Raw genomic sequence first — 20569 nt, forward strand, 5'->3', positions numbered from 1 at the left:
ACAGTGCGGACGGCCTGTGGAAGTTAACAGATGCCTGTGCGGCTCCGAGGTCGGTGGGATCAGTTACAAACCCGTGGAGGGATTTGAGCAAGTAGACATGTAAGTTTAAAATCATTGAGTGGTACGGAAAAGGAACGAATGAGACTGTGTCAAGTGAACCCCACACAGCTGTCTGGACGTTGTTTACTGGGGGAACTATAGGTGCGGGTTTCCAGTCCTTTTCCCCACCCCAGTGTGATCCCACACGCACTGTAGTTATGAACTGGGTTGGGTAAAACACCAAATAAATACAGGTATTGTGGGAATCATACAATCATAGAATCCTAGAACTGGGAGGGACTTTGAGAGGTTGAGTCCAGTCCCCTGCCCTCAAGGCAGGACCAAGCACCATCTAGATCAGTGGTCCCCAACCTTTTGTGGCTGCCGAGCGTCTGGGGGCAGGGCTGCTCACATGCCAGGTGTCCGGGGGTGGGGCCACTCATGCGCCGCGCTTCTGGAAGTGGGGCCATGCATGCACCACAAGCCCGGGGCAGGGGCTGCCCACGCGCCCTGCACCCAGGACCGGCACTGCACATGTATCGTGCGCCGGGGGTAGGGGCTGCCCACGCGCCCTGCGCCCGGGACCGGCACTGCACATGTATCGTGCGCCGGGGGTAGGGGCCGCCCACGCGCCCTGCGCCCGGGACCGGCACTGCACATGTATCGTGCACCGGGGGTAGGGGCCGCCCACGCGCCCTGCGCCCAGGACCGGCACTGCACATGTATCGTGCGCCGGGGGTAGGGGCTGCCCACGCGCCCTGCGCCCGGGACCGGCACTGCACATGTATCGTGCGCCGGGGGTAGGGGCCGCCCACGCGCCCTAAGCCCAGGGCCGGTACTGTGCATGTGCCGCGCACCCAGGGTAGGGGGCCACTCATGTGCCCTGAGCCCAGGGCCGGCACCTTGCATGTGCCGCATGCCCGGCGCAGGGGCTGCCCTTGCACCACATGCCCGGGGCTGGCACCACGCATGTGCCGTATGCCCGGGGCAGGGGCCGCCCATGCACCCTGAGCCCAGGGCTGGCACTGCGCATGTGCCGCGCGCCGGGGGCGGGGCCAGCCCAGATGTTTTTCGGCGGGCGCACATAAATGCCCCAGCGGGCGCCATGGCGCCCACGGGCACCGTGTTGGAGACCACTGATCTAGATCATACCTGACAGGTGTCTGTCTAACCTGCTCTTAAATATCTCCAGTGATGGAGATTCCACAACCTCCCTAGGCAATTTATTCCAGTGTTTAACCACCCTGAGAGGTAGAAACATTTTCCTAATGTCCAACCTAAACCTCCCTTGCTGCAGTTTAAGCCCATTGCTGCTTGTCCTATCCTCAGAGGCCAAGGAGAACAATTTTTCTTCCTGTCCTTATAACTCCCTTTTAGATACTTGAAAACCTCTATCATGTCCCCTCTCTGTTTTCTCCTTTCCAAATTAAACAAGCCGAGTTCTTTTCAGTCTTCCCTCAAAGCTCCTGGTCTCTAGACCTTTCATCATTCTCGTTGCTTTTCTCTGAACGTTCTCCAATTTCTCCACATCTGTCTAGAAATGAGGGGCCCATTTTGAAATGTGGGGGAAAGTCTGACCGCTGTGACTCTCAGATAAGTTGTGGTCTCTTACTACAGCACGAAGGATAAAACGGAGACAGGCTACGTGCTGGGGAGTCCGACCTCGCGGAACAACGAGCCGGAGAGGGACTTGCCTGCAGCCTCAGTCTGCATGGCCAGGGTGCTGCTCCATTCTGCCATGCTCCTGGGGACTCTTACAGACAGACAGGTAGGAAAGCCAATGTCCCTGCACAATGTCTGTCCTAACTGCTCCATGCCGTACACCTCTAGCAGGCTTTGGCTAAGTCACATATGGTCTTTATGGAGGTGTCTGTACCTGTCAGAGGAGAAATGCTCCCATGGAGCTAAGCCATGGAAATTCTTTGCCTTCTAGTCCATTTTGGAGCTAATGAAAGTGAAGCCCCAGGATGCCGAAAAGTTCTTCTGTGACCACCTGGGGAAAGACATCCAGTTCCTGGCCGAGTCGCTCAGTCAGAACATAGACGATGCAACAATGACAGTCCACCTGTTCCTCAGACACGTCCTTGACAGCACAGCCGGTCAGAAACGCCTCGTTTTGGAGCATGGGGGCAAACTATGGCCCATGGGCCACTCTGGCTTGCCAGATCTTGAGTCCCACCCCTGAGCTCCTGCCTGGGGAGGCTAGTTCCTGGCCCTTCCCTTTCTTTTCCCCCTCCCCCTCCCCCAGCCTCAGCTCCCCCAGCACCTGGGTGGCACAGTTTCTGCACTGCCAGCCCTCTGCTCTGGGCGGTGGAGTCAGCAGGGGACAGGAAGAAGGGGAGTAAGGCAGGAGGTCCCAGGGGAGTGGTAAGGGTTGGGGTACAGGGGGTCCCTCAGGGATGGTCAGGGAGTGGGGAGCGGAGTGGGGATTGGACAGGAGGTCGAGGAGGGAGGGGGGGGTTAGATGGGGGTAGAGGCTGGACCATGCCTGGCTGTTTGGGGAGGCACAGCTTCCCCCATCCTTCAGTACCCCGCCCTCCATACAATTTCTGAACCCAATGTGGCCCTCAGGAGAAAAAAGTTTGCCCACCCCTGGTATAGCAGCTGTTGGGTTTTTTTTGTTTTCTGGTTTTTAATTTGTGTTTTCTGTTTACTGCTGTATTTTTGACAAAGCAACACAAAGACTAAAATTAGGTCCAAAAAGTTTACCAGCTGGGGTGGGAATGGCCCAACAGGATAACTCACACTGGGATCAGGTGGGTTCTCTCACTTGGACTCTTGCCCGTCAGACTTGGTGTCTCTAACAGATGTGCAGTAGCTCAGGGCAAGGGGACGAGCATGGTGTAGAAATCACTGGTGAGGCTCCGTGGCCAGCGTTCCACAGGGGGTCACAGCAGATGACCACAACACTGTCTTCTGGTCTAAGATTCTGCAAACCGCCCAGTACCCTGATTTTTAACTGGCTAATATTTTAATGTCCTCCTGTGTCTTATAACTCAGGAATCCAGTTGCCTGGTCACACCCGTGATTCATTGTGCTACCAATGAACAACAATATTTCCTGCAACTGCTCAGCTTTAGAGCTGCTCATTATAGTATGTTGCATGGTGAAAGTTGGTGTGTAACGGTGCATTTCTTACAGACGCAAACATGGCGATTAAGTTTATGCGTGAAAAAGAAGACAGAATCTTGTGGGAAAATGGCTTCAAAGCTGTAACTCAGCCCTTCTTCCAGGTACGTGAGGGCCTGTTTTCTGTACATGATAAATATATCACACATATAGCCAGTTGTTCACCCAGAATAAGAGAGAGCCAGCAAAGACCCACCTCGCAGGTCCATGCCACCATCTGAAACAAGAAGTCACAGAAAATATTTCTAAATGGTCCTTGTTTTGCCCTCAACAATCCCTCGGTGCTCAGATGCCCCGGTGATGGGCATGTTATAAGACCCTGGCAGAACAGCATAGACTATATTAAGCCTGGCTCATTTTTCCAGCAACAACCAGTCCACCGTGTTCAGCATACTAGAGAGGAAATCCCTGCATGTCTGTAACCTAGTATTACACTGCCTGCCGCTCGGCTTTTCTCGGAGTTCTCCTGGCTTTTCATTATTGTTAGTAAGAGTCCAGTAGGGCTGAAACCAGGATCACGGGCTGTTGTGCTCAGCACTGCATAGAGACACACAGGAAGAGCCCCTGTGTGCTGGAGGCAGGGAGAGCGGGGGATGAGAGTGGGGCACGGCCCCATCACTTTATACCCCCCCATAAGGGCAAGCGACAGAGGAGAGAGAGTGGAGGGGGTGGGGTCTTGGGGGGATGGGCAGTGCAGAGGCGGGGCCTAGAGTAGACGGGTGGAACCATGGTTTGGGTGGCAGTGCCCACATCTTTTAGGGAGCATCCATCAGCCTTAGCGGGTGCTGCACAGACACACTCACCCCACTCTGTCATGCCAGGCACTGCACAGACTCTGTGAAAGTCAGTCACTGCCCTGTACAGCCCCCAGTCGACACAGACAAAGGCAAGATTATTGTCCCCTTTTTGCAGGTGAGAAGTAGGGATGCAGGGTTGTGAAACAGCTTCTCTGAGATCGCTCCGGGAGTCAGTGGCAGAGCCACGAACTGAACCCAGATCTCTAATCGAGTGCCTTAGCCCCACCCCATCAGTGCTGCCTCTCAGGCCCACGGGGAGAGCTGGCCCCTCCTGTAACAAGACTCGATTCCTGACCGGCCTCTCGCTTCCACAGGTGCTGGAGCAGAAACTTGCTTCTGCAAAGCAGCAGATGATCGAGGAGGGACCTCATGGTTCCAGCCTTCTCCTGAAAGTAGCCTACGGCCAGTCCCTGCCTGTCAGCCCCCAGCAGAGCAGTGGGCTGATCAGCATGCCCTGCATGTGGCGGTTTGAACAGCGGATGACAGTCCAGCGCCTGACCCATCTGGTGCAGCAAGACAATGTTGCAAACCAGTTCCCTGTGCTCCTGGAACTGCTGTCCAAGGTGCTGGGATTATCTTAATGAATGTGCACACACAAACACCACATGGGTTGGAAGCATGTGCACACACATGCATACACCTACATGCACACCCCTCCGCGCGTGTATACACATATATACACCCACATGTGCACACCCATCCCCACACACGCATACCTTTGAGTGCACCCCCCCACATGCATACACCCATGTGTGCACACCCACACATGTACCAATGGCCCAGTCAAAGTTTGGGGTCTGGTGGCTGTTTCAATTGGAAGCAGACGTGGATGGAGTCTGGTACTTTCCTTACTGCCGTTTGTCTTGTTTACAAAGTCCCTGATCCTTGAGCCCTGGGCACTCAGCTTGCTGGGAACAGCGTTTGTTGCAAGAGCAATTTGTGAGCCTGTCCCCCAGGTTTTGCCATAGTGCCCCGCCCCATGCTAAAGAGGCGCTTCCTTTTCTCCTGCAGCACCAGCACATCCGACATGTTCGGCACCTGCCCGACATTCTCACTCTGCAGCGCACTCTGATCCGCTGTTTCCAAACCGGCGAGATCCATGAAGGCAAAAGGCTTTCCGTGCGAGCGTTCCTGGAGCGCGACTGCCTCACAGGTACACGTCAGGCTTCTGGGGCTCGGGCCCAAAATCCACCCTCAGCAGAGTTCTGCTACAGTCAGTGGGGCCAGATCCCCCACTCCTCATTCCGTCGGAGCCCCCAGTACCACAGGGATCTCCTCGCAGCCAGACCTGCCAGCTGTGTGGCAGCTCTGCACTGTGGGGACAGTCCCCGGAAGCCGCAGTGCACCCCAGCATCAGTCCAACCCTATTTCCTGAGCAGCAGTGATGAAGCCCAAGGACTTATCTAGCACAGTTTTGCTGCTGTAAGCTGCATCCCCAGCGGGAGACTTTACTGGTACGGGATATTCTACACCAGCCACGTGCTGCAAGGGTAGCCCGGGCCTTGATCCTATCAAGCAAGCCACAGATTGACACTTTCACAGACTGGGCCAGGAAGAGAGAGGGGCTTTGTAGCCTGGTGTTTAGGGCACTCGCTTGGCAGAGCCAGGCTCTAGACCCCTTGCTCCTGTGAGTATTGAAGTAGTTTATATAAAGTGGAGCATGTTCCACAGGAGAGGTTGAGGGCTTGGCCCAGTGTACCCAACAGCCTGGTAGTTGGGCCGCTCTCCTGCATCTCTTGGGACCCTGGGTTCTAGTCCTGGATCTGTGTAAGACAGACGGGGGTTTGTGTGCAGGTCTCCCACAACTAGGGTGAGAGCTCAAACCGCTGGTACAAGGGCACCACCCCGGTTTCCTCTGCCTTGGGCAGGGCCTGCCTTGGAAGCTGGCTTCTGAGAATGCCTGCTGGGTGGGGCTTCTGCGATAGGTGGAGAATCAGAGACATACCAGGCTAGATGGGACCTCAGGAGGTCGCCAAGTCCAGGGTCGAGTAAACCTGGCAGGGGTTCATCCAGCACGTCCTGAACAACAACCAACCAACCAAACGACAAATGGCGGCATTCCAGCCTCTCTGGGAGCTCACGGAGGGATGGGGTGGACATGCTGGGGCCTTTACCAGTAGGAGTTTAAGTAACTTCAGAGTTAAGTGGTGATTATAAATATTTAAATTTGTTGTTCGGGTGCACAAAATGGCAGTTAGGTCCCTAAACCCCTTTGTGGCTCTAGCCATCAGAGCCTAAGTCTCTCAAAAATCAATCTTAGGCTCTCAAGAAGCTTAAGTGCTTTTCAAAATGCTACCCCACATGTGGAGATAAATCTTCTTTGATGTCACAAGGCCAATTACAATTTCAGCCAGTCTTTTTCTCTGAGGGGTATTTGTGCAAGAGGGAAACACATTTTTTTCCATGGAAAACCTCTGCTGATAAATGCCGTCTTCCCTTCCGACGTTAGATGATCAGCGTTTGGCTTTTGAGAGGGCCGTGCAGACTGTTCGGAAAGTGTGGAGCAATTTAAGGTCAAGCCCCCAGAGCTCAGGTATTTTGACTTTCCTGTTGTTTTACTTTCCTTTCTAAGTATTTTTCTATCACTAGACTCCTGCGCTGATACAAATCTCTCTCTGCCGATGCGGGTATCCACAGATAGACATCGGTATCCATTGTTCCTCAGGGCTCTGCTCCCTCTGCTATGCTGGCAGCTCTTCTCAGCCGTGCAGCTGTACCGCACCCAACCCCACTGCCAGTACGGCTGTGCAACCCCAGACAGGAGACACCTTGGCTGAGTCGGGGCTGATCACAATGTTTCTTGGGATAGAGCCCTGCGGATCAGCGGATACCAATGTCTGTCTGCAGATATCTGCGTCCATGAGCAGACATTTGTATCCGTGCAGCTCTCAATCTATCACATACCAAACCAGCTCTCTAATAGCAACGAAGCTGAGTCTGCACCAGAGTGATAGCCTGATTCCCAGCTGTTCCCAAAGTAACCCCTATCCTGTGCAGACCGGAACAGCTGTAACCCACTCCCAGTCGTCCCAGTGACTTGACTGGGGCTGCTTACAATGTCCACAGCTCAGAAAGAACACAGCCCTGGGTGAGGAAGGGAGTGTGTCCTGAAAGGGCAGGAATAATCCCATCGCTCTGTTACATTCGCTGCTGAGCGCTGCCCCAAGTGGAAATTACTCCCTAGACTTGGGGGAACTTTTCATTTTTTTCTAATTTGGAGAATTATTTTGTGAAACACGTTTCCTTCCCCAGCCGAGTTCTACCGAAGCCATTGGACACCTGGTTCCTTAGTTTCACGCCCCGGGTGTAAAGGACTCTCTGCTTTGTTACAGAAATCAGCATCCCTGAGGAACTGCAGAGCAAGGAGATCAGCGCTGACACTGCCATCCTGGACCTCCTACCAACCACTCCATCCATCATTTCCATGGTCACCAAGTTCTTAATACAGCTGCAGAACAGCTGCATTGACACAGCTGCCAAGCTCACTAAGGAGAAGCAAAGGTATCCTTCATCCCTCACCCCCGAGGGAATCACATCGATGAAGTAACTTTAGTTACCCGTTGTCACTGCTCACAGGTCATGCCCACACTCGGCCCCTCAGCTCCTGGAGGGACCCCCACCCTCCAGTGCGGTAGCCCCTTCTCGGGGAGCCCACTCCACTCCAGTGGCAGTGAGACAGCCCTTTCTCAGGGAGTCCACTCCAGTGCGGTGACCCTCTCTTGGGGGGCCCACTCTCACCTGGGGGATCCGTCCCCGGGACGGTGCCTCTCATGGCCTTCAGCTGCCTGCCTCTGCCGTGAGCCCCCTTGGGGGGGTCCCCTCTCTCTGGACCCCCGGGGCCGCCACTCCCAGAGGGAATAGCGCCCCCCTGTTCTCTAGACCAGAGCAACCAGCAGCCAGCACAAAACAGAAGGGTTTATTGAGCTTTGAACACAGCAACGGGTCTCTCAGGCCAGTAGGCCTGGGCCCTCAGAACACACATTAGCTTCCCCTGAGCTAGCTGAGCTCTGCCTGCTCTGCCCTCGGTCCCCCCAAAAAACCACCCAGTCTTCCAGCAGAGCCTCCAAAAAACCCCAGCAACAGCCCCTCCCCCATCCATTGTCTTCTCCCCAGGTAAGAGGGTCTCCCGGGCCCCTTTTCTCCACCTCCTCTCCTCCGTCCAATGTTCTCCCCTCGCTGAGGTCAGCTGGGTTTGGATGCCGGGTCCCTCTCTGCAGCCTATTGTCTGTCCTCTGGCCAGAACTGGCTGTGTCCTCCAAGCAGGGTCGGGGCCACCAGGATACCAGACACCACGGCTCCAACTTTGGGCTGTTCTCTGAAACAACAAACTCCCCCCCCCTTGTCACATTAAATCAGTAACTGTTGGGCACTGAGGCCCCCTGTATGTAACACCCCCCTTTGAACCTCCAAAACCCCCCACTTCCTCACACCCATAAATCCACAATTCATCTTGAAACCTCAATCCTGAGCCTCCATCTCCCTTCCATTGGTATAAAACAGTCCTTTGCTCCATTGAAGAGCCAGATTCTAACCATGGTTCTGTTGGGTGGGATTGGGCAAGTCAGTTTCCTTTCACCTTGTCTCAGTTTTCCCATCTGTAAAATGGGAATAATGTTGTCCTGTCCTGTTTTCCAGGTCTGTTTCAGCAGAGGAGGTGAAGCCTTCCTCTGTATTAAGTGTTACCGAGAGCGACTTGGTCACCATGGCGCTGTTGAACTTCCAGTATGTGCTAGAGGAGGATGGAACCAAGACCACCTACTTCAACTTCCTGACGCTGCAGAGACAAGTGATTCACCGCTTCATCAGTGGGAAGCCCGTTGTGAAAGTCCAGGTGAGTTCAGGGTGACACCATGGAGTCGGTGTTTTGCCACAGCCTGCAGCACAGCCAGAATTTCACCTTCACTGCTTGTAACTCAGTGATCTGGCACCTGTGTGGAGTCATCCCCAGCCGAGCAAAAATCGGTACAGATCACAATCTAATCAGGAGGGATAGGTAGAAATAGCAGTGGGAAGTGAAAGACCTGATTTACTGTCATCTTACTCCAGATTTATGCCTGTTTAGCTCCCTGCAGTGGGGTGATACTGGTGTAAATTGCGAGTTATGCACTGGCAAATCAGTTAGGTTAGGTTAAAAAATTCAAGTGTGTCTGCATGACTTTGGAGCCTAGGACCTGTTTTTGAAAAGCGATTTAGGCACTTGGGAGAAGAGCTGGTTGTGAATTTGTTGACATAGTATTGTTGGAAAATATCAGTTCGTCAAAATCAAAACCTGTGGGAACATGCTGATTTTGACAAATTGTTCATTAAGAAAAAAAAGAAAACTGGAGAAGTGTTTTGCAAATATCAGAACATCATTTTTCCTCATTTCACCTGCTGGTTTGGAACAACTGAGTGTGAAATTGTAGTTTAATTTTTAAAAAGGTCAAAACCAGAATTAAATATTTCTTTTAAATTATCAAAACATAACATTTCAATTGACTCAAACCACATTTATTTCAGGTTTTCTGACTGAAAATGTATAAGATTTTGAGTTCCCATCTTGATTTGGAAGAGAGAATTGTTTGAACTTTCAAATTCTCACAGGACAGGAAAAATATTCCCCTCCCCCCCAGCTCAGCTTAGGTGCCTAAATCCCTCTGATTTGCAGTGAGACTTGGGCTCCTAGGGCCAGATTTTGAAAGTACTTAGGCACCCAGAGGGCCTAGTGGAATTTTCAAAAGCACTGGAGCAGGATTAGATGCTTGAGTCCCCCTGAAAAACAATATGATTTAGGCACCCAAGTTACTAAATCATCTGTGACATTTGGACTCACATTCCTAAGTCACTTAGGCAGTTCTGAATACTTTAGCCTGAACTTCCATTGGTTTCAATCTGTGATTTTTAAAGATCACACCAGGCACCTTTAAAAATCTGGCCCTAAGAACCAGAGCCACTTTTCAAAATGGGCCTTTGGCTCCTAAATCCCTTAGACACATTTGAAAATTATACTCTAATTCTTGGTGTGGCTTCAGGTTTTTTTAATTGAAAAATGCGTTATAACCTAGCTATGTTTTCTTTCTCAGACAACTCCATCCATCACACTGAACAATGTGAAAACTCTACACTCCACAAAACTTAAGGTTAAAGATCAACTGCACCAGGTAAGATAAAAAACAATGTTGGGTCCCCGCCCCCAGCTCCAAAATCTTTCTCTCCCTCCCTCGCACTGTAAAAGGCTTTCACAGCCACTACAGAGTCAGAAGGTTGAGTAAATATCCAAACCTATATGATATCCACACGCTCATTAAGAGCAACACTCTAATAATCCACTTGTGTTTCAGTGCCTCCAGGGTTTGGGTGCTCAGCATGAGATGTTGGAACAGCACGAAGCAGCTGTAGACTAGGCCAGGATCAAGCCCATGAGCAGGGCACCAACAGAGGGCCCCAGGACCTGGTGATTTAGAAGGACTTGGGGCTTTGGGCCTTTAAATTGCTGCCTGAGCCCTGCATGGTGCAGTCTGGGTGGCACTGAGAGCTGGCTTGGATCATACAGGGGCAGGGTGGAAACACCCAAGGCTGCGTATTTTCAAAGTTGCCTAGCACACTTGCATGCTACTGAGTGTAATGGGAACTGGCTGTGGGAATCCCAGAGAGCCTTTTGTCTCCTGCTGCTCTCCATAGGAGCCCCTGAGCGTGAGTCTGATGAGACGCATTATGGAAGATGCCAGGTCAGTGAGTGACATTTCCAGAGCCCTCTCCACCCTGAAAGTGGCTGCAGAGTTCCTGGCCGTGACAGGAGGGGACCCAGAGCAGCGCCTGACGGAGTATGTCAGAACCGAGCTGAAGATGGAGGCTCATGCAAAGCAGTTCAGAGACTTACCAGTAAGAGAGTAACTTGGTTTTGAATGCACAGCAATGAAAGTGAACACACACTTTTTGTTTTCATGCTTTTAACCATAGATGAATATGCAGTAGGATTGTTTTTAGACTGCTGAGAAAAAGGAGGGGTTTTCGCTAACTGAATATTTTTGCTTTCCATGGAAAATTTCAGCTCTCCTTCTAAGAAATGAGAACTTTTGGATTTCATCCAAAATGGAAAACTTTGGACAGAGAAATAAATCAATTGTCTGATTTTTTAGAAAAGGTTGAAATTCTTACCAAACATTTAATTGAAATAATCCGTGGAAGAAAACCCATTCTCTGACCAACCCTCCTGTATAGAATAGAATAGAGATGGCCAAGTTGATTAAAATGAAACATTCTGCGGGAAGTCTGCTCACCCACCTCCTAGCTCCCCATGTTTTTCAGCTCTCCACTTCCCCCTCAAGACCAGGTCACTTTTGAAAACGGAAGATTCCTAACGCACTTAGGTGCTTCTGAAAAAATTACCCTGCATTTATTTACAGGGATTCGTTTTCTTTGTTATATCTTAGCCCCTTGTGCTGGCTGCCTCTAGACACGACTACAATACTAATAAATGATGCTAATTAATAATCTGCATGGCCAGTCTCTGAAAATGCCTGCCAGGTACCAGCAGGATCCCAACTTTTCAACCCAGAGCTTGGCCACAGAGTTCTACTCAGTGAACTGCTCACTGCACTGAACTAGTTGACTAAATTGAAACAGGAAATAGTCTCTCTCTGCCTGCAAATTGCTGTTAAAAGCTGCTTTTGCACTTCAGCAAACTCTGGCTCCCAGTGTTTGGCCAGTGACTCCCACCAGCTCGGTAATCTGACATTCTTTAAAACTCTGGCAGCAGCGAGGCAGCTGCAAAATGAACACAGAATGTGCTCACTTCTGCAATGAGGATTTATGTCTCTGTGTCAGGGCTTTTCTGGGTAAATCCCTCTCTGTGTTGTTCCATCCCAGGTTGTCCCCCAAACCCAGCTGAAGCACGTCCTGTCTCTGTGGCAGATCCTGTCAGCAAAGAGGTCGGCGCTTCTTGTAGAAATGAACCAGGTAATGGAGGAAACGTGCCCCAGGGAGTGCCTGGAACGGGGCTGGGTCTCCAGCTCAGCCAGGAGTTACTGGGCCAGAGGGAGCAATCTTTGAGGAGACTCTCTGGCCTGGGTTAGGCAGGAGGCTGGGCTGGGCCGGACGGGACCCGATAGCTGCAATACTCTCAATGAATTGCAGTCGGCTGCTTGCCCACGTCTTGGTTCGTTAGGGAACACGTCCCGGAGATCAGATGGGTTTGTTGGTAACCGCAACTCAGAGTATAGAGAGACGTCTGCTGGTCTTGCCCAGACGGGAAGAAGAGCTGTGTGGTTTGAAAGCCTGTCTCTTTGAGCAACAGGAGTTGGTCCAGTAAAAACAATCACCTCTCCCACCGTGTCTCTGATATCCTGGGCCCCATGTGGCTACCAGCACTAGCATAGTACTGGAAGAAAGGCTCCATGCAGGTGGGTTCTCCCTAGTCCTGCACCCTCAGGACCTGAGTGGTCATAAACCATGGAGTTTGCTGGACATGGGGAGGTCAAAGCTCCCCCCCCCCCCCCCCCGCCTTTCAGTCCTGCTCTGCTTCTGCCACTGGTCCCACTGCCTCCAGCCCAGCCAAGTCTGTGGTCCCACCACTGCTGGCCTGGCTGGGGCTGCACTCCGAACCGCCAGACGGACCTGGGCTGTGCTGCTGAATCTGTCTAGCTGGAGCTTTCTTGTCCGTCAATATGTGTGGTCCAGCAGGACGACAGATGTTGCCAGGCTGGAGAGGTTCACCCTGTACTGTACCAGTCTTTATGAAGCCACCTTGTGCTGCAGCTGTTAAAGTCACTTTCCGCAGAAGCTGTTCTCCCAGTTACGCACGGCAGCAAGTCATACGGACGGGCTGGCTGACAGGTTACAACAAAGACCCAGACCGGTTCAGGCCAGGTAACTGCTAGAAACAGCTCTACAGTCCAATGTTCTCTTGGCACAGTGTGCTGCAAGCATTGCGATACCAGGATGGAAAATGTGAGCTGGCTGGACAGACGTTATCCCAGCACTTACTGGCCAACAAAAGTGATCACAGCTTTTCCGGCCACAGGGATTACAGCGCTGGCCTGAGGTCACATGCAGAGCCACGTCCTCCCTCCCGCCCTAGGACCATCCCCGTGTCACTGGGCTACACCTACTCTGAGCCAAATGAGGGATCTCTTCCCTTAGGCCCATCCTCAGCTGCCCTGTGCCTGGGGCATCCCGCCGCATCTGTAGCACCCTGCAGCGGCCCCACTCACTGTGCTTCTCATTTCAGGATCCCTTCTTCCTGCTCGACAAGAAGTACCACACTGAGCTGAGTGAGAAGCAGAGGTCGGAGCTAACAACCGCGTTATCCACTGTCAATATGGAGTCCTTTGTCATTGAGCTGCACGAAATGATCACCGTGTCGCTGGAAAGCTATGAAAGCTCTTGGGGGTAACAGCCTCGTTCTCGTATCTGTGCAGATGCCAAGGGCCCCTCAATGAACATTTAGCTCCAGATGAAAAAAAAATTTTTTTACTTGTTGTTTGGGGCAGGCCGCACCCCTTTAGCAATTATTTCCTGTGGTGGGTAGGTGGTTTGTCTGTTTTGAGTAACGCAGGTAAAAAGCTAAAGGCAAATGTAGGTGGCAAAATAATTAATTTTAAAATCACCTGCATATGACTTGTGTGCTGCATTAAAAGGGAAAGATCAAATCATGTGGCATGTAAAAGGTCACTGTCCATGGATTCCCAGGTCCTCTCAAATCAGATAATATGCAGCTGATGCTAGTCTAGGCTAGAGAGTCTCAGGCTTCTCACCCTGCAGAACTAGAAGGGCTCTGAGAAGAGCAATGAGAGTGATCAGGTGTGTGAAGAAGCCGCTGTGAAGAGAGACTGAACAAAGTGGGATTTTTACCTGGGAAAAGAGGAAATTTGCTAATGGTCTGTAAAATACTGACCGGTCGACAGGAGTAAGGTCGGGGGCATTCACTCTTCCTGTTCCATCACACAAGAACAAGATGATGTTCAATGAAATTGAAAGGTGGGAAATTCAAATCTGGTCAAAGGAAATAGTTTTTCTTATGGCTTGTGAGTAGCCTGTGGAACTCACTGCTGCAGGAGGTCAGTGAGGCTGAGAAATTAGTGAGACTTAAACAATGGTTAGGCATTTCTATGGGTAACAAGAATATCCTTTGTTAATTATAAAAATTCCAGCAGGGATATTAAATCTCATTCTTTAGGTAAGAGATGGAGTTTTGATATCTTCTGTTCCTTATGGACTCTTAATGCCTTGTTTTCTTCCTCAGAATTATGTCCAATACTGGATAATTTCACCCACCTCTGTTTAAGTACACACCATTTTGCTTAAAAATTGATGGGAGGAAATGTTACCTCTTGTCTGACACCTCTTGAATATTCACTGAGACTTTAGAAACTATACACATTGGGCTTTTTTTAATGACAAATTTAACTTTAGACTAAATGTACATTTTCTCGGGAAGCACCTACCTTCCTCAAAAACTCTAGTTTAGAAAACCAACAGTTTGGGGACACTTTTCAGCAGCATTGAGTTGAAAATGTTTACTTCTTATTTGCTGAAAAAACAAATTATTCAGGGATGGGAAGCCTCATTGTACATACCAAAAAGTCAAAACTTTCTGCAGAAAAATACCTCCCTTTATTTCAGCTAAGTGATGAGCAGTGTGCAAAGGGAGCTGAAGGAACTGGGTGTGTCTGTCAGACTTGACACTAAGGCCACATCTATACTTCCAGGAAGATCGACACTCCAGTCGATCTTCTTGCATTCAATTTAGAAGGTCTGGTAAAAGACCTCTTGACTCCAGAGAGTTTCTCCCATCATCCTCCCGCTGTGGGGCCACCCCAGAAAATTGATGCAAACTATGTTCAAAACATGTAGTTGGAGTTGTGTATCTTGCATTGATTTTCTCTGTCAGTGTAGACCTGGCCTTAGTCTTTGCGAACCAGCGTCCTATCCATTTACAGTCTTCTTTTCTTTTATGAACAGGATAGTGGAGACCTTTAAAGAATATTTAGAAAATGAGGGAAAAGAGATTCACATTGAGAAACTGACCAGCGCTGAGAGCCAAGACCTTACGCTGGAGAACGTCATTTCAGTGTGGAAAACTGCCGTGCTGATCAGCAAAACCTTCGCCCACTCGTACGTTCAAGAGTGAAGGGTCTATGAACTGTTTCCTGTGGATTCCAAAATAAGTTGCTGCATCTACTGTAGAATCCACAGTGCTTTAGGGAGAGGTGTTTCCTTGAGAAGTGAATCTCATCGCATCACTAGGCCTGGGTATCACCTGAATGAAAACAAGCCGTCAGTCGGATTGAAGTGGTGCCCTGGCTGGGAGACATGAGTTTGAGATGTTATGGGCGTGACCAGCTGTGCTAATGTTGCCATGCGCATTGCTCTCTGCAAGTTGGTGAATTTCAATGAAAGAAACAATTTCTCAGAGCTGCTTTTTAAGCCTTATCTATATAACCCACCTTTAGGCATTACGCCAGCTGTCTCCCTCCTGCCAATGGTTGAACCACAGAGGATGAAAATTCCATTTCAGTGGCTTATTTCTGTTTATCTTAATCCAGTTTGTTAGCCTTAACCTGGACTAAAGCTGTCCACACAGGAATTGAAACCAATTTAACATAAGCAGTTTAAAAATGACATCACTGCAAGTTTCTCGTGTGGACAGGGTCAAACCTGAATCAGCTTAAATTAGATATACAAAAAAATCACATTTAATCCCTTTTAAACCAAAATCTGAGGCCTGGTCTGCAATATGGCGTCAGGATGACGTAAGGCAGCTTCCGATGTGCATCTGCACACTAAAGTTGTAAGTCTCCCATTCCACCAATCTAATAACTCCACCTCCACGAGAGGCATAGCAGGTCAATGCAGTTAGGGTGATGCAGAGTCCATGCAGACACTGTGTTACTTACATCCCCGGGTAGCTGTCAGCCATGGGATGAGGGAGCTCCAGTTGTCAGCTCCACATGGCACTCATTGCCCCACACTCCAGCTGTCACCCTGCCAGAAGCAGGATAGTGTGGATGCCAACAGGCTATTTAATGGCTGAGATAGCCTTAGGTTGACCTAACTGAAGTCAACCTAAGTTTGTAGTGTAGATATGCCCTCTAGAGTGTTTACATAAGGAATGCTTAAATCTGTTTAGCAGCCTGTTAGTTCAATCAATGTGACCTGTGTGTGAACTGAGTCTGGGTTTTGTGTGTGTGTGTTTTTTAAAGAACTTCAGAGGGGTAGCTAAGTTAGTCTGTACAGGATAAACTTTAAAAAACCAACAGATTGTCTGGTAGCACTTTAAAGACTAATTTCTGCATCTGAAGAAGTGGGCTGTGCCCATGAAAGCTCACGATACCATCTATGGCTGTGTCTAGACTGTCCAGTTTTTCCGGAAAATCAGCCGCTTTTCCGGAAAAACTTGCCAACTGTCTACACCGGCTGCTTGAATTTCTGCAAGAACACTGACTTCCTACTGTAAGAAATCAGTGCTTCTTGTGGAAATACTGTTCTGCTCCTGTTCAGGCAGAAGTCCCTTTTGCACAAAGCTTTTGTGCAAAAGGGCCAGTGTAGACAGCTCAGATTTGTTTTCCGCAAAAAAGCCCCAATCGCGAAAATAGCGATTGGGGCTTTTTTGCGGAAAAGTGTCCGTGCCAATCTAGACACTCTGTTCCGAAAATGCTTTTAACGGAAAACTTTTCCGTTAAAAGCATTTGCGGAAAATCATGCCAGTCTAGACGCAGCCAACATGTTTTGTTAATCTATAAAGTGCTACCAGACTGTGTTGTTTTTAAAGAAGACTGCCTTGTTAGTGAAAAGAGGTCAAAAAGCTCACCCTGTCCAGGGGAGTATCCACCTGGTTTAGGCTCTTCAAAACCTCCGCTGTTTTTGAAAATGGCACAGAAGCTCCTCAGTGACTCCGGCATGTTTGAATATGTTACTGTTATTTTTTTGCACTATGAGAGCATCTTAATGAAGGTCTGTAATGAGATGTGTGATGTTGGACTCATTAGTCCTTATGGAACTATGCTTATGAATGGGAATGTGCCTAACATGAATATGCTTTATGCAAAATGCTACATGTAATCTCTCACTGGAAAGCTTGTGATCCCCTGGATGTGTCTGCGTGTATCATTATTGTATCTGAAATTAGGAATAGTGACTGTAGATTTATTACCAATGTGTTCATGGTGGGAAAAGCCTACTTCCAGCCCAAGAGGAACAATGAAGAAGCCAGACACAGAGCTTGTAGCCCATTAGTAAAAGACAACCGAGTGGGAGGAGAACCGTCTTCCTCCAGATGTGCTACAAAGACGTGTCCATGTTGCCTGATGCTGGAATCCAGCTTGAATTTGTACCTTTCCACGGAGGTGTTAGGGAATCAAAGGCTTCCTGCCCTATGGAAATTCTATATAAAGGAAGGGAAGTAAACAATGACTCTTCAGCTGGCTTTAGGGACTGCCACACCACCCTGAAAGGGTACTTGAAAATACTTGGAAACGAAAGGACTGTAATGAGAGGTAGAGAACTGCTTGGATCCAGGCCAGAAAGGATTCCTCTGTCCTGAGAAACCCTTTACTGAAATAAAAACTGGGGTGAGAAATTATGATTTGTAACAAGTTCTCTTAATGTATTAGGTTTAGCTGGCCTGTTTTGTTTTATTTTGCTTAGTAACTTTCTTTGCTCTGTCTGCTGTTGCTTGCAACCACTTAGCTCCTACTTCTTATATTTAATAAAATCACTTCTGTTCATTAATAAGCCCAGTGTAAATAATTATCTGGGGTGGGTGGGATGATAGCTGAGCATATTTCTCATTGACACAGGTGGCAAACAAGTTATGAGCTTGCTCTGTATTAAACTCTATACAGAGTAAAGCAGATTTATCTGGGGCTTTGGGCCCATTGTGTGCTGGGCCAAGTCCCCCTTTGACTGAGCCTTCCCAGAGCTGTTCTGATCTCAGGCTGTGTCTAGACTGGCAAGTTTTTCCGCAAAAATCATCTGCTTTTGCGGAAAAACTTGCCAGCTGTCTACATTGGCCGCTTGAATTTCCGGAAAAGCACTGATGATCTCATGTAAGATTGTCAGTGCTTTTCCGGAAATACTATGCTGCTCCCCTTCGGGCAAAAGTCTTTTTCCAAAAGACTTTAGCGCAAAAGGGCCAGTGTAGACAGCACAGTACTGTTTTCCGCAAAAAAGCCCCAATCGCGAAAATGGCGATTGGGGCTTTTTTGCAGAAAAGCGTGTCTAGATTGGCCACAGACGCTTTTCCGCAAAAAGCTTTTGCGGAAAAGCATCCTGCCAATCTAGACGCGCTTTTCCGAAAATGCTTTTAAAGGAAAACTTTTCAGTTAAAAGCATTTTCGGAAAATCATGCCAGTCTAGACGTAGCCAGTGTGTCTGTGTTACCCTACTGAGGGCAGTGATTCCAACTCTGTGCCATACCTGGTGGAGTCCAGAGGTTCTGCCTCAGCAGGTCAGGGTGGCGGGGTGCCCCAGACAGCAGGCAGGTGGCCTCCATGGTATCTGTAGCACATCAAGTGACACACTCAAGAGGATCTTTGACTGAACCCATTACAATATGAGTGGTTGACAAAAGCCATGACCGAGGGGTATTAGTCACCCTTCACACAGCAGAAGCACCGCGGGGACTAGTCCTACATCACTTAATGATACTGTGTTATCGTCAGCCGGCTTGCTGCTGAAACTTAACCAACAAAATTTAGTTCAGCGAGCGAAAGCAACCTCCCCAGTTGTGCCCCCTGCTGGTGACATTGCAGGATTACAAGTCAGGGGCTATAGAAGACACAGGCAAATTGGGCTGGTTGAAAAGGACCCACTGCAATGTTTATTCTGAAGGCAAACGGGTTTCAGCGTAAAGAAAAAGATCTACTCTCCTTACAAAATCTGCCTGTCCTTTCACCTGAAAAGTTACTATTTTGGTGGCCAGAAAGATTCTTGGCTTCTGGCAAAATTTTCAGTTTCTGTCTGGAAAAAAAAATTGTTTATATCAAACCATCATGGGCTGTGCACCCTGGGTGAGAGATGGGACCGTCTCCTCGTCACCTTCCAGAACGGACAGACCCTAACAGGAGGGGCTTCTGCTGACCCCAGTGTGAGCTGGCTACAGAGCACAAGCACTACTTGGAGCAGAACTGCAACGTGGTTCCCCTACTGCCATGGGGCCCTTTTGGGGAGGGGGGGTTCCTCTGGGTGCTCCCTTTCTCTGCACTGGGAGGGGTCTCCCCCACCACACCAAAAAGACTGAATCCTGCTACTCCCCAGGGCTACGGCTGAACTCCACTTCCCCTACTGAGAGCATTAAGGGTTAAACCCACAGATGTTAGAGTCCTGGGGGATCTAGACCAGCAATTACTAAGAGATGGGGTTAAGACAACAAAAGGTCTAGCCTGTGCCAGGGTCCTTAGCTCACCTGGGTCCTTAGCTCAGCCCTGCGCACTACAAAGGGGATAACGCTGGCTCAGTCATTGGGCTCAACGGTGGTGATCAAGGAAGGTCTCAATGTCTAGTTGGCAGCAGGTATAAAGAGGTCAGCGCTGGGGCCGAGTTTGTTGAACATCCTCACTGACCATCTGGCAGAGGGACTGGACTGTGGCCTCAGCAGGTTTGCAGCCGACACTAAGCTGAGGGGACGAGGAAGATCCCTCCAATGTGTGTAGGTCACTCTGGACCCTCTCCCTACCCTGCAGCGTATCTACCTCGCCTCCCAGCTTAGGCGCATCCTGAGGCAGGCACTGGCAGAAGAGAGAACTGAGGCCTGCCAGCCCGAGCTGGGTCCTTCTGGGGTTTCAATGATGCTGGGAATGAACTTTTAGGACTCCAAAGACCAGTTCACCAGGGAATGCCTAGGCCCAGTGACTTTGCCTCAGTGTCTCCTTCCCAAGTTGGAGACCACAGGACCCAGCATTCCAGAGAGGCTGTGGCAGCTAGTGGTTGCTAGCAGTGTCCTCCAAAGAGCGCCAACCAGATTTACCAGCGAGCCCTGCTCTCCTCAGCAGAGAGGAGCCGAGTGAGGGGTAAGAGGAGGTAACATTTTCAAATGCAGCAGAAACCCAAGCCTGGGGCGCAGGAACGCTGGGGTCCTTGGTCTCGTTATCCTTTCCTGGCCCGTCAGGCAGGATGCCCTTGGATTTGGATACAGCATAAAACTTTCCTCCTCAAACCCTTTTCTTTTGTAAACGACCACTGTCACTGTGGGCATGAGCCTCTGCATCTTAGAGCACAAGCCTCTTTGCCCTGAGTTAACACTTCCGTTAACCCAGACTGCTGCAGGTTTTAGCAGCCACCATGTGGGCCAATTGCCACTCGAAGGGGAGAGTGCACTGCCCTCAGCAGCTGTGTGCACACGCACAGGGTCACACTGATTCGAAAATCTGAACATCAGTGCAGATGGGGAGTGTCTCCCTCAAAGCTCCACTCCAGTCCCGCCAGGTTTTGAGCTGGAAGCAGGAATTACTGGGGGTAGAGTGTCTGGCCTTGAGATGGTTTTTTTTTTAATGTTTGGGTTTGGCTCTGATCTTCAAGGCAATTAATGCCCCAGGTACATGGGAGACCAAATTTCAAACTGGCACAGCAGGGTAATGCAGACCCCACAACCAGGACACAGGCGGCGAGAAGGAAGGCGTGGCCAG

General features: G+C 49.9%; 1 protein-coding gene across 5 annotated transcripts in view; it reads left to right on the plus strand.

The window, feature by feature from the left end:
- LOC102448644 (E3 ubiquitin-protein ligase rnf213-alpha-like) overlaps window positions 1-17678 on the plus strand; it is a 127469-nt gene extending 109791 nt beyond the window's left edge. For all 5 annotated transcript variants that reach the window (XM_075928853.1, XM_075928855.1, XM_075928854.1 and 2 more), the window contains 14 exons: window positions 5-99; window positions 1657-1807; window positions 1973-2138; window positions 3181-3272; window positions 4280-4528; window positions 4977-5118; window positions 6415-6498; window positions 7298-7466; window positions 8601-8796; window positions 10028-10105; window positions 10626-10826; window positions 11814-11903; window positions 13174-13334; window positions 14907-17678. In XM_075928853.1, the coding sequence (XP_075784968.1) occupies window positions 5-99; window positions 1657-1807; window positions 1973-2138; window positions 3181-3272; window positions 4280-4528; window positions 4977-5118; window positions 6415-6498; window positions 7298-7466; window positions 8601-8796; window positions 10028-10105; window positions 10626-10826; window positions 11814-11903; window positions 13174-13334; window positions 14907-15075 (2043 nt within the window). In that variant the 3' untranslated portion in view covers window positions 15076-17678. The remainder of the gene's footprint in view (window positions 1-4; window positions 100-1656; window positions 1808-1972; window positions 2139-3180; window positions 3273-4279; window positions 4529-4976; window positions 5119-6414; window positions 6499-7297; window positions 7467-8600; window positions 8797-10027; window positions 10106-10625; window positions 10827-11813; window positions 11904-13173; window positions 13335-14906) is intronic.
- The last annotated feature ends 2891 nt before the right edge of the window (window positions 17679-20569 follow it).

Source organism: Pelodiscus sinensis, chromosome 4, assembly GCF_049634645.1.
Source record: "Pelodiscus sinensis isolate JC-2024 chromosome 4, ASM4963464v1, whole genome shotgun sequence".
Classification (NCBI taxonomy): Eukaryota; Metazoa; Chordata; order Testudines; family Trionychidae; genus Pelodiscus; species Pelodiscus sinensis.